The following is a 20,874-nucleotide window of genomic DNA, read 5'->3' on the forward strand; positions in this document are numbered from 1 at the left end:
TCCATCATGACACAGTTATTTCTTTTTTGCAGTGAGAACATTTAAGACCTGGTCTCTTGGTAAGTTTGAAGTATAAAATACACTATTATTAACTATAATCATGATGCTGTGCATTAGATCTCCAGAATTTATTTATCTACCAAGTGGAAGTTTCTTCTCTTTGACTAACATCTCCCCAATTCCCTCACCCCCAGGCCCCACTTACCACCAATCTACTCTCTGTTTCTAGGAGTTCAGCTTTTTTAGACTCCACAGATAAGTGATATCATAAAGTACTTGTTGTCCCCTGACTTATCTCTCACTTAGCATAATGCCCTCAAAGTCCATCCATGGTATAGCAAAGGGCAGGATTTCCTTTCTTTTTCATGGTTGAATAATATTTCTCTCTCTCTCTCTCTCTCTCTCTCTCTCTCTCTCTCTCTCTCTGTGTGTGTGTGTGTGTGTGTGTGTGTGTGAACATCTTTGTCCACTCATCCACTGACAGACACTGGGGTTGTTTCCATATCTTGGCTATTGTCAATAATGCAGCAACAAACACGGGAATGAAGGTTTCTTCTCAGGATAGTGATTTTATTTCCTTTGGATAAATACCCAGATGTGGGATTGCTGGGACATATGATAGTTCTATATTTAACTTTTTGAGGAACCTCCATACTGTTTTCCACAGTGCCTGCACCAGTTTGCGTTCCCACCAACATGCACAAGGATTCCCTCTTCTCCATATCCTCACCAACACTTATTATCTCTTACCTTTTAATGATAGCCAGGTAATGATAACTTTATTTTTTTAAGTTTATTTATTTAATTGGAGGGAGGAGGGGCAGAGAGAGATGTAGAGAGAGAATCCCAAGTAGGTGCCACGCTGTCAGCCCGACATGGGGCTTGAACTCACAAACTATGAGATCATGACCTGAACTGAAATCAAGAGTCAGACGCTTTACCAACTGAGCCAGCCAGGCGCCCCTAATGATAACTTAAAAAAGCACAATGAATAGTGGCAGGAAGGCCAGAAAGATATGTGGCAAACTGTTAGCAGAGATTTCTTCTGGGATGAGGAACTATAAGTGATTTTTCTTTTGTTTCATTTCACCTTTCTGGTCTTTCCAAATTATCTAGAATGAGCACACATGATTTTGAGTGGGACTGGCCCAGCCATCGCTGTGCTCTCAGGGGGCAGCAGAGAAGTCCTGCTAGGTATCTCTGGCTGGTCCCCCTGGTGGCACAGTCACTGTCTTCCCAGGCCGCCCTCCTCAGACTTCCCTTCAGCTTCCATCTGCAGACTAAGACCATTTAAATGGAGAGACCTGGGGTCCTTAATTCCAGAGAGGCTGATTTAAGGGAATCATATTGGCCTTATTTTGTGACTGGGGACTTAAAGCAGGAGAGAGCTAAGACAGGAAGAGCAGAGAGGGCCTAGCCAATGCATCTGGCATTGGGCCAGGTCAGGGGACCAGCCAGCAGCAATAAGTAGATTCTTAGCACAGAAGAGAGAACACTGGTGATGAATTAAGAGGTCTTTATTGTCTCTTCCCAAGATGCACAGAGGTTCTAATAGTGCTTCATTCACCCCAAGCAGGCCAGGAACCAGACAGAGAAGGGGCAAAGATAACATTACACCTTCAGGAGCAGAAAAGACCAAGGTGGGGCTGCCAGAAGGCTGGAAGGGTATCAGGAGTGGGGGGTAGGGAAGGGGCTAGGGGATGAAGAGGGGAGCAGTAGGAAGGGTGCTGGGCTCAGGGAGAGTCGGGAGGGGGGTGGTTGGGAGAGTACGGGGTGGGGCGGGCCGGGGCGGGGCTGAAGAAACCCTGGCTGCAGCAACAAAGATGTCCTTGTAGCCCTTGATCTCCTTGATCTCATTGCTGCTGATGAGGACTTGCAGCTGGCGTGGTCCAGTTTTGATGGGGTAGAGGTCCAGTTGAATGTGGATGGTGTGTCCAGCCACCAGAGTCCCAATGCTGAAAGCCAAAAAGAGCCTGTTAGAGCCTTAAGTAACTGCTGGGATGGGTGGTATAGTTTCCTTCCCCTCTTGGAGTAAGCACCTCCCACCCCCCCAACACCACCAAGGTCAACCTTCCCCATGGAGGGTGGGAAAGTGGGGGCAAGTAGGCACCCTTCAGGAGACAAGGGACCGATCTATGATCCCACAAGGTACCCCTTGTCAGAGACCAGCATGAGACAGATGGTACTTACTTTTTGGATATCTGCCCATCAATGAGGCCACTTCCCTCCAGCACCATCATGCAGTTACTCAGAGCAGTCATTAGGGTATTGGTGAGGGTGATGTGGACTCTCAGTGCCTTGCCCACCTCAGCCCTTTTAGACACCTGTGAGGAGAGAAGACAGGGATATTGTGGGCAACTGGCCTCATTTCCACACTCCAGTTCAGTACCCTCATTCCACTGTCCTTCTCTTCACCACCAGGGACTGCTTCCTTACTGCTAAACCACTGCAATTGGGAGAGAAGAATGTAAGCTGAAGAGTATTCAAGGTTAACAAATATCCTGACCTGTCTTAGAAAGTCACAATGCTTCAGGAAGCCACTGCCAGTTGGGAATTGGCACGAAGTTGAAATCTATTTCCCTCCCCACCATCTAGTTCAGGATGGCAATTAGATTTCAACTAAAGTGCCAGCTCCAATCTGTTCATCATGGCTAATAGAAATGGCGTGTTGAAAAGGATCCTGAGGACAAATCCAGAGTCAGAGAGTTATGACTGATTAGTAGCGTCTGACACAGGATGGGATAAGAAGTGGTGCTATATGCACCATCCATATGCTATCAGTGATATCTTTCTTTTTTTTCCGTTTACTTATTTATTTTGAGAGAGAGAGGGACCACAAGCAGGGGAGGGGCAGAGAGAGAGGGAGAAAGAGAATCTCAAGCAGGCTCAGCACCATCAGTGCAGACCCTGATACAGGGCTCAAACTAATGAACCGCTAGATCACAACCTGAGCCCAAACCAAGAGGCAGATGCTTAACTGACGGAACCACCCAGGTACCCCTAGCACTATCCTTCTGAGGCCAATGTCACATGATATGGCAGAGCCAGGACCTGAGCCAGGTGTCCCAGACCCCAGCCAGGATCTTTCCCCCACGTTGTTCTGACAGTAGAAACACTCTTGAGTTTCCCCAGGTGTGTTCTGTGCATCCCATGTGAGGTCTGTGTCATAGGGCAGCATGGCCTTGGCCTGTGAGTGGGAGGCAGGGTCTTTATCCTACTCACTTCTAGAGCCCGGTGCCTAGTGCGGTGCCAACCAGGTGGTGGATATTTGATGAACATATGTTGAACTAAAATGGGTCCTGACCACCCAGATCATACTCAAGGCATGTTCTGCCTCAAACAGAGAATTAAGAAAAAGTAAGAACCCACCCTGACTTCTCTAAAATTCAAATGAAAGAAACAAATCCCTTGTCCTCTAATGAGGGCATCAAAGTAGAACAGGCAAAAATGTCTTTGGGATCCTTCATACTCACACAAATCATCCCCAGTTCCCTTAACTGTGGGAACCAATTGATAGTCTACTCTGGTTCTGATGTGTTTGCATTGGATCTTGTTTGTAACCAGGGCTCTGGGTAATGGGGGCAGGGCCCTCGCCTCAGCACCAGGCTGTGATTCTGCCCACTGTTTGCCGTACCGTGGCCTGACAACACGCCCAGGTGAAAACTGTCAGGTGGTCACATGGTTTATGATGTGGAGCTACTCATTCTGGTTGGGGTGGAGTGTGCCACTAACAAATCCAGCAGGTGCAAAGCCAGGTTGGGATCAGGCAGTGGGCAAGTTCTTTAGAACAGGAGGGGAGATGGAGAAAGGAGGCTTTGAGGGAAGGAAAACCCCTGGTAACGGGAGATGGGGAATATTTCTGCCCTCCATTTATCCTTCTTCCACCTGTAATGACCTTGCCAGCCACACAATCTTAGAACTCAAATCTGAGGCTCCTTTCATATGTCCTCCCTCTTCCCTGTCAACCCTGTGTTATCTGCAGTCACCTTTGGAATTTCACTTGTGGTTTTTCTCAAATCTGGCTCCTCTACTCAATCTCCCAGCCATGCCTCTCCTGTCTCTCTGCCTCTGCAAAGCTATCTCCCTACTTAAAATGCTTTCATCTCCACCTCATTTCTCTGGACAGTGTCTTCCTATGCATCCTCCACAAAATGTCACTTCCTCTGGGAAGACTTCCACTCTGCCCTGCACTTTGCACAGAGGACAAGACAACACCATACTGTGCTTTAATCATCTATTTGGTGTCTGAAGCAGGGACTGTATCTCATTCACTGCTGTAGCCCCAGCCCCTGGGTCGGGTGAGTCAAAGGGCTTCCGGGCTCCATCTCTGTCCAAGACACCTTACCTCAATAGATAAATTGGGAGGTTCCAGAGAGATATCTTTTAGGACCAGCATGGACCTCCCCATATCCTCCACCTTGGCAATGCCAGACACACGGATCAGCTTCTCATCTGTCAGCTTGTTTCTATAATTGTCGTAGGGTAGCAAGAGCAGCCACTGTATCTCTAAGCACAGACAAAAGACATCTTGAGTCTGGAAACAAAGACACACACACACACACACACACACACACACACACACACGGAAATTTGTATGTGTGAGAGACTATGTGTGTGAGTCTGTATGTGTGTGAAAGTATGTTTGCATAACAAAGAGAAAGATACAGTGTACTTAACCTATACTTACTGCCCCCAGAAGTCATTGTTATGTCTCACCTAGTGGGATAGTGTCAGAGGTACAGCACATGGCATATGTGACCCCCTGACAACAACAGCTTCACTACCTGGCACGTGTGTGTGTTGGGGTGCAGGGATCTCTGTGTAATCTGGCTGAACCATCCCAGCTTTGTTCATGACCCCACAGCTCCCATCCCTATAGGTGATTTTCCAGGCCTTGTTCATACTCACCCTCCCCAAAGTCCAGGTTCAAGTGCACTGTTTGCCTCCAGAGGGGCTCCCGGGTGCCACCCTGGTGCAGCAGGGCCTGTGCGCAGAAGTGCACCACCAGTCTGATGGGACCCCGGGGGTGGACTCTGTCTGGCACCCTCAGGGCATGCAGCTTCAGCAACAGGTCCTGGCCCCACTCAGGCGTCCTGGCCAGGTGAAGCTGCAGCTGGGCTGGCTGATCCTGAGACCCCCTGGACCCCAGCAGATCCAGGAAGGGTGAGGAGGCCCTTCCTGGGCCCAGCATTTTCTGGGAAGCCTTCATGAACACAGATCGCTCCTCAGGGGATCCTGGCAGAAAGGAGAGCCAGGAAAGACCTCAGTAAGGAGGGGTTGAGAGGACCAGTGGCCTTCTTTGGGAAACAAGCCACCCAGAAACTTCCAGCTCCCTTCCCAAAGGGAAGCTGCATAAGGAGACAATACAGCTACATAAGGAGACAATAGCTACACATAAGGAGCCACATAAGGAGACAATACAGCATCGTGGCTGAGAACAGGGGATTGGTATATTGCTTGGTGCTGCATTCAAATCTTGCTCAGCTAGGTGTTCCTTAATCCCTTGGTGCTCAATTCTTTCCTTTATAACCCAGATATATCTCCTTGCCTCATAGAGTTGCCAAAAATTTGAGTTAAATGAGTTGCTGAATATAAGTACCCAGTACTGTTCTTTGTCATCAGTATTGTCACCATCATCCCTGTCATCATCATCATCAAAGCCAAAGGCTTCCCCCCTCCCCCACCGCATCAACATCCTCACTTCTAAAATACATGCTCAAGAGACTCTTAAAAACTGAGAACAGGGGCGCCTGGGTGGCGCAGTCGGTTAAGCGTCCGACTTCAGCCAGGTCACGATCTCGCGGTCCGTGAGTTCGAGCCCCGCGTCGGGCTCTGGGCTGATGGCTCGGAGCCTGGAGCCTGTTTCCGATTCTGTGTCTCCCTCTCTCTCTGCCCCTCGCCCATTCATGCTCTGTCTCTCTCTGTCCCAAAAATAAATAAACGTTGAAAAAAAAAATTTAAAAAAAAAAAAAAAAAAAAAAAACTGAGAACAGGGGCGCCTGGGTGGCGCAGTCGGTTAAGCGTCCGACTTCAGCCAGGTCATGATCTCGCGGTCCGTGAGTTCGAGCCCCGCGTCAGGCTCTGGGCTGATGGCTCAGAGCCTGGAGCCTGTTTCCAATTCTGTGTCTCCCTCTCTCTCTGCCCCTCCCCCGTTCATGCTCTGTCTCTCTCTGTCCCAAAAATAAATAAACGTTGAAAAAAAATTAAAAAAAAAAAAAACTGAGAACAAACTGAGGGTTGATGGGGGGGTGGATGGGAGGGAGGGGAGGGTGGGTGATGGGTATTGAGGAGGGCACCTTTTGGGATGAGCACTGGGTGTTGTATGGAAACTAATTTGACAATAAATTTCGTATATTGAAGAAAAAAATAAAATAAAATAAAAGGTAAAAAAAAATAAAATAAATAAAATACATGCTCAAATCTTTTAAGTGGGTCTTCCTCTCTTGCTCCTGGGGTCTACTCAACATTCAGGTTGAACTCCAACTCGTCCCAAATTGTGGACTTCTCTAGTAAAGTTACTATGCACCAGAGGCATTGCTCCAAGTGCTTTCTCTGTATACTCAGCTGCCCTCACAATAGCCCTCTGAGGTATCATTAACCCATTTTACAGATGAGGAGGTGGAGGCACAGGGATGTTAAGAACGCATCCAGGCTTATACCACTAGAACATAGCAGTACCAACATAGCAGCATTGTTGGTACTCAGGCAGCCTGATGCCACCCTAGCCTTCTCCACAGAGACATCTACTCCCTTCCACAGGCCAGGTGTCCTTCCTTTCCCTCCTTAAGTGTCCACCTCCCTCCTTGCTGCCACCCCCACTGCCATGATGTAAGGAGACCATGATATGACCCTAGGACAGAGTTGCCATAATAATAAAGAACATTCCATTTGAATTTCAGGTAAATTTGAATTTCAGATATATAATAATTTTTGTTTAAGTATATTACATTGCTATATTCGGGACACACTTATACTAATGAAATATTTGCTTATCTGAACTGATCTGGAATTCAGATTTAACTGGGCACTCTGTTTTTATTTGCTCAGTCCAGCAGCCCTAGGCCCATATGGCCAGGGTCCAGGAAAGCCCCTGGGAGTTTGCGATGAGGAGGAGGTGATCAGGTGGTGTTGGTTTTAACAGGCATGAGCCATTCTCACTGGGAAGAACACAACAGACGTCATGTCCACCCACCCTGAAACCCCAGGGCCCCAAGCACCTTCTGGATACTTGTAGGAGCTGGTAATGTTCTGTCGCTTAGCTGACCCTACCATCTTGGTGCTGATTTCCTTCCCAATGGAATGGGTATTATGGTCCAGGATTTCCTGGGCCTGACCATCTCTGAAGAGCCAAATGACTTCATCAGCATTCACCTCGGCGTACACAAATGGGGTGTCATAGGGCAGGTGAACCTCCCCTTCCCTGATGGCCTTCACAGAAGCAGGGCCGCAGCAGAATATCCCTGTGGAAGGAACAGAAGTTGAGGACAGCTGACAGCTGCTAGCATGTGGACTGGGCCGGCTGGTGGTGGCGAGGGCAGGTAAGGGGATGGGATGGAGAAAACCCTCACACACCGAGTGCTCTCAGGTTCCCACAAATTCATCCGATCCTCACAGCCACCTGTGGCATTTATCAGCTTCCCCACTTTGCAGGTGAGAAAACAAGGTCCTGCAAGTCATCTGGGTCACCCAGCTGAAGGCAATGAAGTGAGAAAAAATACTACCCCTTTCTGGCCTCCTGCTCATGTGATCAGTCCCCCTGCTCAGGCCCCCCACGGAGCCCAGATCCTTCCACAGTGGCCCTCACTCACCGCTGCTGGTTTGCTGGGGAGTGGGGTCCAGAACTTGCCACCCATTGTATCCTGGTGGGAGATCTTTCCGGATCATCCAGCACTCATTCCAGACATGGAAATTCCTGCAGAGAAGAGTAAGGAAATGAAGATTCACATTTTCCTGGATTTGTCAGGTATCAGACACTATATTGAGTGCTTTATATTGTTGTTTTTAAAATTTAAAATGTAATTGACATACTATATTGTATTATTTTCAGGTGTACAACATAGTGATTTAACATTTGTATAAATTATGAAGTGATCACCCATGAAAAATCTAGGTACTATATGGCACTGTATAAAGTTGTTATGTACTAATTATATCCCCCCTTTTTTTTACTCTTTATTTGGAAGTAATTTCAAGCTTACAGTAAAGTTGCAAGAATAGTACAAAAAATACCCAAGGGTGCCTGGGTGGCTCAATCAGTTAAGCGTCAGACTTCAGCGCAGGTCATGATCTCACAGTTCATAAGTTCAAGCCCCGCACTGAGCTCTGTGCTGACAGCTCAGAGCCTGGAGTCTGCTTTGGATTCCGGGTCTCCCTCTCTCTCTGCCCCCCCCCCCCACTCATGTGTCTGTCTCTCTTTCAAAAATAAATAAACATTTTTAAAAATTACAAAAAATACCCATATACCCAAGTTATCTATCATTAACATTTCGCTTCATTTGCTTTATCATTGGGTTTCTTTCAGTATGGATTTGAAGATTATCAATACATTTTTTCTTTTGTTTTTTACTTCAGTGTGTATTTTCTAAGAATAGAGATCTTCCCTTACAGTTATCAACCCCACGCATTTCTTATTGATATAATATTTTTATCTAATTTACTGTCTATATTTCAATTTTATCAATCGACCAAATATTGTCCTATTTATTTATTTATTTTTAATTTACATCCAAGTTAGTATATAGTGCAACAATGATTTCAAGAATAATGCACCTCACCCATTTAGCCCATTCCACCTCCCACAACCCTTCCAGCAACCCTCTGTTTGTTCTACATAGTTAATAGTCTCTTATGTTTTGTCCCCCTCCCTGTTTTTATATTATTTTTGCTTCCCTTCTATATTCATCTGTTTTGTATCTTAAAGTCCTCATATGAGTGAAGTCATATGATATGTCTTTCTCTAATTCCGCTTAGCATAATACTTCTAGTTCCATCCATGTAGCTGCAAATGACAAGATTTCATTCTTTTTCATTGCCGAGTAATACTCCATTATGTATATATCTACCACATCTTTTTTTTTTTTTTTTTTTAGCTTTTAATTTACATCCAAATTAGCTAGCATATAGTGCAACAATGATTTCAGGAGCAGATTCCTAATTCCCATTACCCATTTAGCCCATCCCCCCTCCCACAACCCCTTCAGTAACCCTGTTTGTTCTCCATATTTAAGAGTCTCTTATGTTTTGTCCCCCTCCCTGTTTTTATATTATTTTTGCTTCCCTTTCCTTATGTTCATGTGTTTTGTATCTTAAAGTCCTCATATGAGTGAAGTCATATGATATTTGTCTTTTTCTGACTAATTTCACTTAGCATAATACCCTCCAGTTCCATCTGCGTAGTTGCAAATGGCAAGATTTCATTCTTTTTGATTGCTGAGTAATACTCCATTGTATATATATACCACATCTGTTTTATCCATTCATCCATTGATGGACATTTGGGCTCTTTCCATACTTTAGCTATTGTTGATAGTGCTGCTATAAACATTGGGGTGCATGTGCCCCTTCAAAACAGCATACCTGTATCCTTTGGATAAATACCTAGTAGTGCAATTGCTGGGTCGTAGAGTAGTTCTATTTTTAATTTTTTGAGGAATCTCCATACTGTTTTCCAGAATGGCTGCACCAGTTTGCATTCCCACCAGGAGTGCAAAAGAGATCCTCTCTCTCTGCATCCTTGCCAACATCTGTTGTTGCCTGAGTTGTTAACGTTAGCCATTCTGACAGGTGTGAGATGGTATCTCATTGTGGTTTTGATTTGTATTTCTCTGATGATGAGTGATGTTGAGCATTTTTTCATGTGTTGGTTGGCCATCTGGATGTCGAACTTCTTTGGAGAAGTGTCTATTCATGTCTTTTGCCCATTTCTTCACTGGATTATTTGTTTTTTGGGTGTTAAGTTTGATAAGTTCTCTATAGATTTTGGATACTAACCCTTTATCTGATATGTCATTTGCAAATATCTTCTCCCATTCCGTCGGTTGCCTTTTAGTTTTGCTGATTGTTTCCTTTGCTGTGCAGAAGCTTTTTTTTTTGATGAGGTCCCAACAGTTCATTTTTGCTTTTGTTTCCCTTGCCTCTGGAGACATGTTGAGTAAAAATTTGCTGCAACCAAGGTCAAAGAGTTTCTTGCCTGCTTTCTCCTTGAGGATTTTGATGGCTTCCTGTCTTATGTTTAGGTCTTTCATCCATTTTGAGTTTATTTTTGTGTATGGTGTAAGAAAGTGGTCCAGGTTCATTTTTCTGCATGTCACTGTCCAGTTTTCCCAGCACCGCTTGCTGAAGAGACTGTTTTTATTCCATTGGATATTCTTTCCTGCTTTGTCAAAGATTAGTTGGCCATACATTTGTGGGTCCATATCTGGGTTCCCTATTGTGTTCCATTGATCTGAGTGTCTGTTTTTGTGTCAGTACCATACTGTCTTGATGATTATGGCTTTGTAATGCAGCTTGAAGTCCAGGATTGTGATGCCTCTAGCTTTGGTTTTCTTTTTCAAGATTGCTTTGGCTATTTGGGGTCTTTTCTGGTTCCATACAAATTTTAGGATTGTTTGTTTTAGCTCTGTGAAAATGCTGGTATTTTGATAGGGATTGCATTGAATATGTAGATTGCTTTGGGTAGTATTGACATTTTTAAAATATTTGTTCTTCCTATCCAGGAGCATGGAACCTTTTTCCATTTTTTTTTTTTTTGTGTGTGTCTTCAATTTCTTTCATAAGCTTTCTATAGTTTTCAGTGTATAGATTTTTCACCTCTTTGGTTAGGTTTATTCCTAGGTATTTTATGGGTTTGCGTGCAATTTTAAATGGGATCAATTCCTTGATTTCTCCTTCTGTTGCTTCATTGTTGGTGTATGGGAATGCAACCAATTTCTGTGCATTGATTTTATATCCTGTGACTTTGCTGAATTCATGGATCAGTTCTAGCAGGTTTTTGGTGGAATTTTTTTGATTTTCCATATAGAGTATCATGTCATCTGCAAAGAGTGAAAGTTTGACCTCTTCCTGACTGATTTGGATGCCTTTTATTCCTTTGTGTTGTCTGATTGCTGAGGCTAGGACTTCCAATATTATGTTGAATAATAGTGGTGAAAGTGGACATCCCTGTCTTGTTCCTGACCTTAGGGGGAAAGCTCTCAGTTTTTCCCCATTGAGGATGGTATTAGCATTGGGTCTTTCATATATGGATTTTATGATCTTGAGGTATGATCCTTCTATCCCTACTTTCTTGAGGGTTTTTATCAAGAAAGGATGCTGTATTTTGTCAAATGCTTTCTCTGCATCTACTGAGAGGATCATGTGGTTCTTGTCCTTTCTTTTATTGATGTGATGAATCACATTGATTGTTTTGTGGATATTGAACCAACCCTGCATCCCAGGTATAAATCCCTCTTGGTCATGGTGAATAATTTTTTTCATGTATTGCTGGATCCAGTTGGCTAGTGTCTTGTTGAGGATTTTTGTGTCCATGTTCGTTAGGGAAATTGGTCTATAGTTCTCCTTTTTAGTGAGGTCTTTGTCTGGTTTTGGAATCAAGGTAATGCTGGCTTCATAGAACGAGTTTGGAAGTTTTCCTTCCATTTCTATTTTTTGGAACAGCTTCAAGAGAATGGGCATTAACTCTTCAAATGTTTGGTAGAATTCGAATAGTGTCCTTTATTACATTCTTTACCACCCAGTCTAGGATCACACATTGCATTTAGCTGTCCTGTCTCCTTTGTCTACCTTGATCTGGAGCAGTTTCTCAGCCTTTGTTTTATTACATTGAAATTTTGAATTCAGTATTTATTTGCCAGAGCTATATTCATTTTGAGCTTATCTGAGGCTTTCTCATGATTAGATTCAGGTTATGCATTCACACACCAAACACTACATAAGTGATATAGCCTTCTCAGGTACACCACTGCTGATTGAATCGGGGGTTCTTCAGCCCTTTAGGAACTCAGAGCAGGAGGGGCTCCAAGGATTGCCACTAGCTCTCACACAACCCAAAGATCTGACCTGGAAACTGGCTGGAAAAGGAAAAACATGACACCAGATTTACAGTACAGCAGAGGAGAAGGGAGCCAGGGGAAGAGATCAGAGATCCAGAAATGAAGGCACATACACACACACACACACACACACACACACACACACACACACACACATGCAGAGAGGGAGTGAGGTGGATAGAGGAGGAAACAGGAGAGACTGAGGAAGTGGACAAAAGCAGCAAGTGCAGGCTTTGCCCGAGGAGAAACAGAGAATGGCACAAACAGATGGCTCAAAGAAGGAAGAGTCATCTGTAAGATGCATAAAGATTTTGAAGTTAGTGTTCACAGAACACAAAATCAATTTTTTTGGTTGTGGGCTTCAGAATGTTATCCCATAGTCTTATATTTCTGAAGGGAGTTTAGTGTGATGATGTAATTAGCCAGAACAGTCTCCTAGGTTAGGGAATTGCTCTCTGGGCACCAGCAACAAGATAAAGGATGATATTGCCTCAAAAGTAGAGAGAACCAGGTCAGAGCTTCCTTACCCTTCCTGACATGGAGCAGAGATGTGTTTGAGATGGTGTCCCTTACCATATTTTGTCTCGCTTCTGAGTAGGCAGCATCTCTGCATTTTGGTCATAGTAGGTGTCGACAGTCAAGTTCCTGTCCATGTTGTGTGCAGAACGAAAATTGGAAACCACACGGGTTGGAACACCTAAACATCTCATTACTAAAGAGAAAGAAAACATGGAGAATCACTGAGTTCATTTCAAGCAGAATCATTAGCTCCCCATGCATGCTTTCTAACTTTTAAGCTGGAGGAGAGAAAGAAGGCCAAGATTCTTGCAGATCCATACCTGTAAGTCCTTTATTCTCAAAGCACTGCACCCAGGCCCAGAACCCTGCTGCCTACCTGCCCCACTGATGGTCTCCATCCCACTAGGAAAAAGAAATCATTTGAAGGTTACTTAAAACAACAATAAGCAACTCAATTTATTATTTAGTGCTTTTTCCATTCAGCAGCTTTCCAGATTAAAAACAGAGAACCTAAAACATTTGCTAATTTGAAAGAAAATAAAAAACTTCAGGCCTTGTGGCCTGTTTTAGAAGAGAAGCTGTGTGGCTTAACTTCTCTGGGCCTTAGTCTCCTTGTGTGTAACAAAATAAGGAATTGAAACAGATGATTTTCAATTCTTAAATTCTGAATCTGTAATTCTACTGAAATACAAGGATTTGGAGGAGGTAAGAAAGAAATCAGAGAAAGGATAGAAGGGCAAGATAGACATAGAAGTAATTGGAAGACATCAGAGACAGAGGGAACTTGCTTGTACAATGAGGCAATAGCCATCTTTGATAAGGCAACAGCATCCTCTTGTGGCATCTCAGGATAGTACTACAAAGGCTTTTTAAAGATCTTTTTCTTTTTTTTTTTTTTAAATGTTTTATTTATCTTTGAGAGAGCTCAAGCTGGGGAGGGGCAGAGAGAGAGGGAGACAGGATCTGAAGCGGGCTCTGTGCTGACAGCAGCAAACCCAATGCAAGGCTTGAACTCATGAACCTTGAGATCATGCCCTGAGAGTCAAAGTTGGACGCTCAACCTACTGAGCCACCCAGGTGCCCCCAAAACTGAGTTAAGATCTTAAGATTTCACTTAAGTAGTTAAGATCTACTCACACAAAGCAGATATTACACCACCTACACCACCACCACACCCAAGCGTAAGCGTGTGCGCGCGCGCGCACACACACACACACACACACACACACACACACATCTTCCCAAGGCCAAGTAAAATCAAGCCAAGAGCCAGATGTGACCTTTGGAACATAGGTCTCCACCTCAGCCAACGAGGCAAGGAGTTCAGACAAGTTTATCCTATCCCTCTCCAGCTCAGGACCAGCAGTGGGTGCCTCCTGAGGCTGCTGGGAGGATTATAGTGCTTTGAAAAGTAAGAGGACTATTGAGATTGACCAATCTTTTTGTTACAATTGATTCAAGAGTCCCAAAGGGAGCCAGCCATGTGCTCACAGTCACTTCTCTACTCCCAGCACATCTCCTGAGCTTTTCATAACCTCTCTGCAGGGGTGACAGCTAGACCAGGACTGCAAGTGGCCAGAGGCTGTGTGGTGGGAGCAGCTGTCCCCTTCCTCAATGGCCCCAGAACTTTAGGGCCTGGGAGTGGGGAGAGGCTTCAAGACGGAGTAAGGATGCAGACCTAGACCTTCTCCCTCTCATCCCAGGGCCTAAGGGCCCAAGCTCTCCTCTACAACACCTGCCTAACCAGGGACTTCCCAGCCCAAGACAAACGTGGCCATATTAAATGCTGGTGCTGTGCTGAGCATTTTCCAGGGAAAATGAATGAGCAAAGTGAGGTCACTCTGTTTGAATACTCAGATTTAAACATCTCGTCTATCTGTAGCACCCGTACATATCTGCCAAGCTATGCTGTCCCTCTCAGAAAAATCTAGAACTTTGTCTTTGGCCCCTGTCTCTGTCTTCTCTGTTCTTTGCTCCCTCATCCTCCAATTCAGAGTCAGCCCATTCACTCAGCAAACACTGAGCATCACAACACAACAGGTAGCATGTATAAGGTACTCCTGCCTTGCATGGGGCAAGACAGGCAGACACCTCAGTATTCTGTCTTTCCCTCATCCTCACAGATAATCGGATCAACACCTTTGCACTAAATCGTAAATAAATGGTAATGCAAAAAACACTGATGCTCCATGTGGGTAGTTAGCAAAGTAGCAAATCTCCTATTGTAACCCCTCAAGAAACTCTCCAAGAAGTATTTGGGAGCCGCCTGCTCTGCCTACAGGTGGGATCAGACTTTCCCAGACCATTTGCTTGCACTTCAAGCTTCCCCCAGCTGTCCCTGACTCCAGGCTCACCAGGAGCTGAGAAACCTGAGCAGTGGCAGAGAGAAGCTGCCTTTGCTTCCACTTTGGGGCCACACTCTTCTTTATCCAAGTGACCATTTTAGTAGTCTAACTGCCATCAAGGAGACTGCAGAGTGATTGTGACGGGTCAACCTCCCTCCTAGGAAAATATGCAAGAGTCCCCAAGAGTATGGAGTGTGCTGGGTGAGAGTCCCTGTGTGCACCATCTCTTAGCTGTGGGGCTATGGTCAGGCCCCAGTTAACTTATGTGAAAATGGAGATAACCAGAGCCCGACTTCAAAGGGTCATCCCAAAAATTAAATGAATGCTTCTGCATCCCCATCTCTCCCTCACTCACCTGTGCACATCACAGCTGCAAAGACCCAGCACTGTCCATACTTCACAGGCTGCCTGCCCCTGGCTAACCACTGCCGCAGGATGGCTACGCTGCCATTCCACTCCAGCGGGCTGACCCCCCTGGAGTAGTCCTCTCCCCAGTTTCCCTGCAGCACACCGTTGTCATCGTTGCTGTTGATCTGCAAAGGACAGACAGGCGGGTCCCCACAGTGCCCTAGGGAAGCTCAGATTGTCCTCAGACAGGGCCAGGAGAGCTTCTGTGCTTACCATGGCGCTCACCACCCTGCAGACGTACACAGGGTCATTCCGCTGGGAGTAGTCTATGGACGGGTTCTCTAAGAAGTACAGGCTCTTGTTCAAGATCTCAAAGCAGATATCTATGATGTCCTCTTCAAACTTCCAAGTGATTTCAAGGGAGAGAAAAGAGAAGAGCATCCTAAAACTTCAAGTCAATAACACAGGCTTTGAGGGATGGTGTATATGTGCTGGAGATGAGGATGGGGTTAAATATTAGACAAGGTCCTGCCTTCAAAGAGCTTATAAGTCAAATTGGGAGTGTATGAGATTCAGAATTCTGGAAAATGAACCTGAGTGGCTCTAATGGAAAATGCAAACAGAATTTGGAGGTGAGGGATCCCTGTTGACAAGAAATCAGAGAAGGCCATTAGCACCAGTAGGCTTGGAAGGGCCAGGTAGACAGGAAGAGAGCAGGGTGGGGATGTTCACCTGAGGTCTTTGAGTATGGTGCTGCCCAGGACAGGGGCTTAGAGGTTCTCATTTCTGGAGGACATGAGGGAGTAGGAAAGACCAGATGGATAAAAACAGGGCAGCTGTGAGAGGTGAGGGAGAAGAGTATGGGGGCCTTGAAATCAAGTAGAGGAGTTCAGCTGTAGCTGGGAACCCAGGAGAAGCCAGTGTAGGTTCATGACATAAGTTTATAACATATACTTGATACATATGCCTATGTGAAGTATGGAGAATGCTGGCTCTTTGCAGCTGTGATGTGCACAGGTGAGTGAGGGAGAGGTGGGGATGCAGACATATGTCTCCGTTTCAAAAAATCACACAAATTGTCACAGTTGGAGCACACAGGCTCCCCACTCCCTTCCCACCACTCTCCTGGTGAGTGTGGATGGGGCTGAGATGTCAGTGGGAGGGAGGCAGAAAGTATACCAGTCATATTTGCTGGTTGAAAGTGGAAAAGTTGCCCAGAGCCAAAGGTCCTGCCGTTTGTACACTGACAGGATATTTGATGTTATTAAAGAATTGTCGTTTATTTTTTCAGTTATGATAATGTTCACTTTTTCAGGAAGAGTTGTTATCTTTTAGAGCTATAATCAAAGTATTACTCTATTAAATGATATGGTATCTATAAATTCCTTTCAAAACTTCCAGTGATGAGTTTGGAGGGATGGGGACAGTACAGACCAGGGACAGGCAAACTTTTTCTGTAAAGGACCAGATAGTAAGTATTTTAGCTTTTGCAGGCTGTGGGGTCTCTGTCTCAGCTACACAACTCTACCACTGTAGCATTAACACAGCCACAGGTGATACTTAAGTGAATGAGCATGGCTGTGTCCCCGTAAAATGTCATTTATGGACACCACAGCTTGAACTTCATATAATTTGCATATCACAAAAAAATTTTTAGTTCTTTTTCAACAACTTAAAAACACGAAAACCATTTTAACTCATGAACCACACAAGAACAGTCAGTGGACTCTAGTTTGCAAACCCCTGGTATAGATGGAATAAGATTCACCATAAATTGCTCATTACTGGAGCTGAGAGACAGGTTCATTTTAGTATCCTGTCTACTTGGAAAATGTTTTAAGTTTTTTATATAAAATATTAAAAACTTGAAAGCTATCTCCCCTTCCTTCCTTTCCTCTCTTACTGGTTGGGAAATTGGCCCCGCACCACACACTGTGACATTTGTTAGTGGCCTTTTGTGAGCTAATAGAGTTGATTAAGAACCAGCGTAAGGAGACCTGCCCCAGGCCCCGTTTCTGGTGACAGTATTACCTGCCCATAGTTCCAGGGCCAGGAGGTGATGAATCTTTCATGACCCTTGTAAACAAAGCCATAGTCCATCATGATATACTCCTGCAATAGTATTTCACTTGGCAGGTAGACATCATCCTCTGAGTGGTTAAGAGTAGGAGAGGGGGCAAAAGACAAACAGAGAAATTAAAAATAAATAAATAAAATAAAATAAAATACAGTAATGACAGTGTCTTGCTGGATAATAGGGGAAGGAATGGGTTGGTGGCAATAGAAATCGAAACTGGACCCTTTAAAAGTCTATAATGCTCTTCTAGAGGCCAGTGATATAATCTGTACTTTAAAACATAATGATTATCATTTCCTGATTGTAAAAGTGGAAAGCCTATTGTAGAGATTTGGAAAATATGGATGACGGAATGCAGATAATGAAAATCACTCATTCCCACTACTCACAGACACCCACCACTACAGTTTGGTATATTCCTGCCACTCTTTCTGTCCACGTACATGTAATACAATTAAGATCACACTGTGTTCCGTTCCCTGATCTCTTTCACTGCACATCACACCACAAGCATTTTCATCATGCCATTAAAATTCTTTTTTTAAAGATGGTTTTCAGTGAGCACGTGGTATGGCATAGATAAGCAGCTTTTATCTTCTGGGCTTTCTCAGAAGAACCTCCCTGAGCCTTCCTAGTGGATCAGGTTGTCATTACAGCCTGCGAAGCAGTTGTACCTGCATTCCAAGGGTTAAAAAGCAGGATGAAAGTTCCCAATGGGTGAGTCACACTGTGACCCTGGCCCTGAGAGATCTCTATCTTCAGAGTGTAGGGACCAATGACTGCATTGGATGGTGTAAAAAGGGAGACAAAGAGTGAGTTGGTGTCAATGATGAAGTCAGAAGCACTCCAGACATTCCCTTGTCGAGCCTGGGTAAGGGAGAAGGTGGCTCGGGTTCCCAGCAACTCCGTGGGCGCTGGTCCTGTGTAAGAGACAAATGACCCCTCAGTGAGGTTTAAAATCTATGTGACATGACTCCAGGGGGCTAGGAGGACCCTCACCTTCTTCCACCACTTGCTAATCCTTTTGGTTTAAGGCTTTTATTGCCACTGGATGTCTTTGGGCAAGCCACTGAAGATCTGTGGGCCTCAGGTACTTTTATCTGTAAAATGGGATCATCATAGTACCTGAAAGCTAAAACTCCTGTCATGGGGATTAAATTATATAATATATATGAAGTTTCAGCACAGTGCCTATTGTGCATTTAAAAATTGGCTGTTGTCAGGGTGCCTGGGTGGCCCAGTTGAATAAACGTCTGACTCTTGATCTCAGCTCAGGTCATGATCTCACAGAGCCCCACATCAGGCTCTGCACAGAGCCTACTTGGGATTCTGTATCTCCTTCTCTCTGCCCCTCGCCAGCTTGTGTTCTCTCTCTATCAAAGTAAATAAATAAACTTTTAAAAAATTGGCTGTTATAATCACAGTTTCAATTTGCTGAGTTGGCCAAATCTTTCCTTAATGTCACTTATCAGGTGAGCACTTAGAGGGTCCTGGGGATCCCAGGAAGAGGGAGGGGAGGGAGCACTCAAGAAGGGGAGGTGGGAGCCCTACAGGTGAATTTTGCCTTAGGGCAGGGTGAACTCACCCGTCTCAGCCACAAAGGTGAGGTAGTCTGTCCCAAAGTGGAAGGGTCGGCTGAAATGTAGTTGGAGCAGAAAGGACTGGCCCCGGCGTACAACAAGCCGCTTCAGGCCCATCTCCTGCGTGTGATGCTCCTGGTTGTTTCTTGGGCTCTGCAGGTCCACAGACCTGAACTTCAAGGCTGCCACTGGAGGGGTACCGGGAGAGGAGACAGGTCACTGCCCAGCTGTGGCTCCCCAGGTTCAACATCCCCCAACACTTCTCAATCATTTCTGCGGCACCTGGCTCTGACTTCGGTAGGATTACTGTCTATACCTGAGCCCTTCTGCCACCCCTGCCTGCTAGTTTCACAACTTAGCCTTGGCAGTTTAGCAGGCCCCAACCCTGGAGTGGGAAGATTGTGATCCTGGTGACTCTGCACCTGGACCCAGAGCTATAGGGCTCAAAAATGAGGGCCCCAGGGGGCACCTGGGTGGCCCATTAGGTTAAGCGTCCGACTTCAGCTCAGGTCATACTCTCAACATTTGTGAGTTCAAGTCCTGCATCGGGCTCTGTGCTGACTAGCTCAGAGCCTAGAGCCTGCTTCAGATTCTGTGTCTCCCTCCCTCTCTGCCCCTCCCTCCCTGGCACTCTGTCTCTCTCCCTCTCAAAAATAAATAAACATTAAAAAAAAAAAACCACAAAATTAGGGTCCCAGGAAGAGAAAGGTTTCCAGATAATTGACACTTAATCCATGAAGTGCCACCACATACTGTTAACCACTTTTGTTGACAATCTTTCCAAAAGTTACTCTATTATCATGCTGATGGAAGAAAGAACATATTAGAATTTTGTATGAATTAAGTCAGTGGGCTGACTAGAGGCTGTGACCTCAGCTACAGGCAAGTCCCTGCTTAAGATGCTGGGTAGGTAGCTTCTTTCTCACCTCTCAGCCATGCTCTCTGGGTGTATGAGGGCACTGACTCTTCCCAGGATGCTACTGTGTGTGTACCTAGCATACAGTTTAAAGACTCTCATAGCACAACTGGCCAGAGTGTGGGCTGTCACTACCTTAGCTCTGAGACCTTGAGCGAGTCACTTAATATCCAGAGACATCAGTGTCCTCAGCTGCAAAATAGAGACGGCGGTATTCCTACCCCATAGGGTCCATGTGAGCATTGAGTGAAGATTCACAGGTAAAGGACTTCTGGTAGTGGCAGGTATGGAGTAAGCACTCAGTAATCATTAATTGCTCTTAGTGCTAGTAATGACACAGCCTCAGATTGCATTTGCTTTGTTATTTTTTAAGTTTTTTTTAATGTTTATTTATTTTTGAGAGAGACAGAGACAGAATGCGAGTGGGTTGGGACAGAGGGAGAGGGAGACGAATCTGAAACAGGCTCCAGGCTCTGAGCTGTCAGCACAGAGCCCAACGCAGGGCTCGAACTCACGAGCTGCGAGATCATGACCTGAGCTGAAGTCGGACGCTCAACCGACTGAGCCACCCAGGTGCCCCACTTTGTTATTTTTTTTTTTAATTAATGTTTATTTATTTTTACTTTTGAGAGAGAAAGAATGAGAGAGAGAGACAGCATGCGAGTGGGGGAGGGGCAGAGAGAGAGGGAGATGCACAATCCAAAGCAGGCTTCTGAGCTGTCAGTATAGAGTCCGACGCGGGGCTTGAACCCACGAACTGGGAGATCGTGACCTTAGCCAAAGTTGGACACTTAACCAACTGAGCCACCCAGGCACCCCTGAGTCATTTTTGCTGGTGATATTTACTGCGCTTACTGTAAACAAAAATCCATTTGGTCTTTTTCCCTAGTAGCACATCAGTTTATCTCAGTGGTTCTCCAGTGGAGAAATTCTGTCCCCTGAAGGACATGTAGCAATGTCTGGATACATTTTTGGTTGTCACAACTTGGGGTAGAGGCCGGGGATGCTGCCAAACAGCATCCTAGAGGTAACACAAATT

At 45.1% G+C, this 20,874-nt stretch overlaps 1 protein-coding gene across 1 annotated transcript; it reads right to left on the minus strand.

Moving 5' to 3' along the window:
• Positions 1 to 1,496: 1,496 nt before the first annotated feature.
• Positions 1,497 to 19,101, minus strand: TGM7 (transglutaminase 7). The gene is made up of 12 exons (XM_025919229.2): positions 18,925 to 19,101; positions 18,014 to 18,259; positions 17,294 to 17,412; positions 15,536 to 15,664; positions 15,270 to 15,447; positions 12,624 to 12,762; positions 7,809 to 7,912; positions 7,218 to 7,460; positions 4,909 to 5,235; positions 4,346 to 4,506; positions 2,191 to 2,324; positions 1,497 to 1,955 (listed from the first exon to the last, which is right to left on the minus strand). The coding sequence occupies exons 1-12, from the start codon at positions 19,034 to 19,036 to the stop codon at positions 1,694 to 1,696; spliced, it is 2,154 nt and encodes a 717-aa protein (XP_025775014.2). The 5' UTR covers positions 19,037 to 19,101; the 3' UTR covers positions 1,497 to 1,693.
• Between the last annotated feature and the right edge of the window lie 1,773 nt (positions 19,102 to 20,874).

Source organism: Puma concolor, chromosome B3 (genome assembly GCF_028749965.1).
Source record: "Puma concolor isolate L17-30 chromosome B3, mPumCon1.1.hap2, whole genome shotgun sequence".
Lineage (NCBI taxonomy): Eukaryota > Metazoa > Chordata > Mammalia > Carnivora > Felidae > Puma > Puma concolor.

Excerpts from the sequence above, each read along its gene's own strand:
- TGM7 (XM_025919229.2), bottom strand. The coding sequence starts at position 19,036 with ATGGGCCTGAAGCGGCTTGTTGTACGCCGGGGCCAGTCCTTTCTGCTC. Across the intron at positions 15,448-15,535 it reads GCAGGGTGGTGAGCGCCATG|ATCAACAGCAACGATGACAA; the intron begins GTAAGCACAGAA and ends TGTCCTTTGCAG. Across the intron at positions 7,913-12,623 it reads CAGAAGCGAGACAAAATATG|GAATTTCCATGTCTGGAATG; the intron begins GTAAGGGACACC and ends TCTTCTCTGCAG.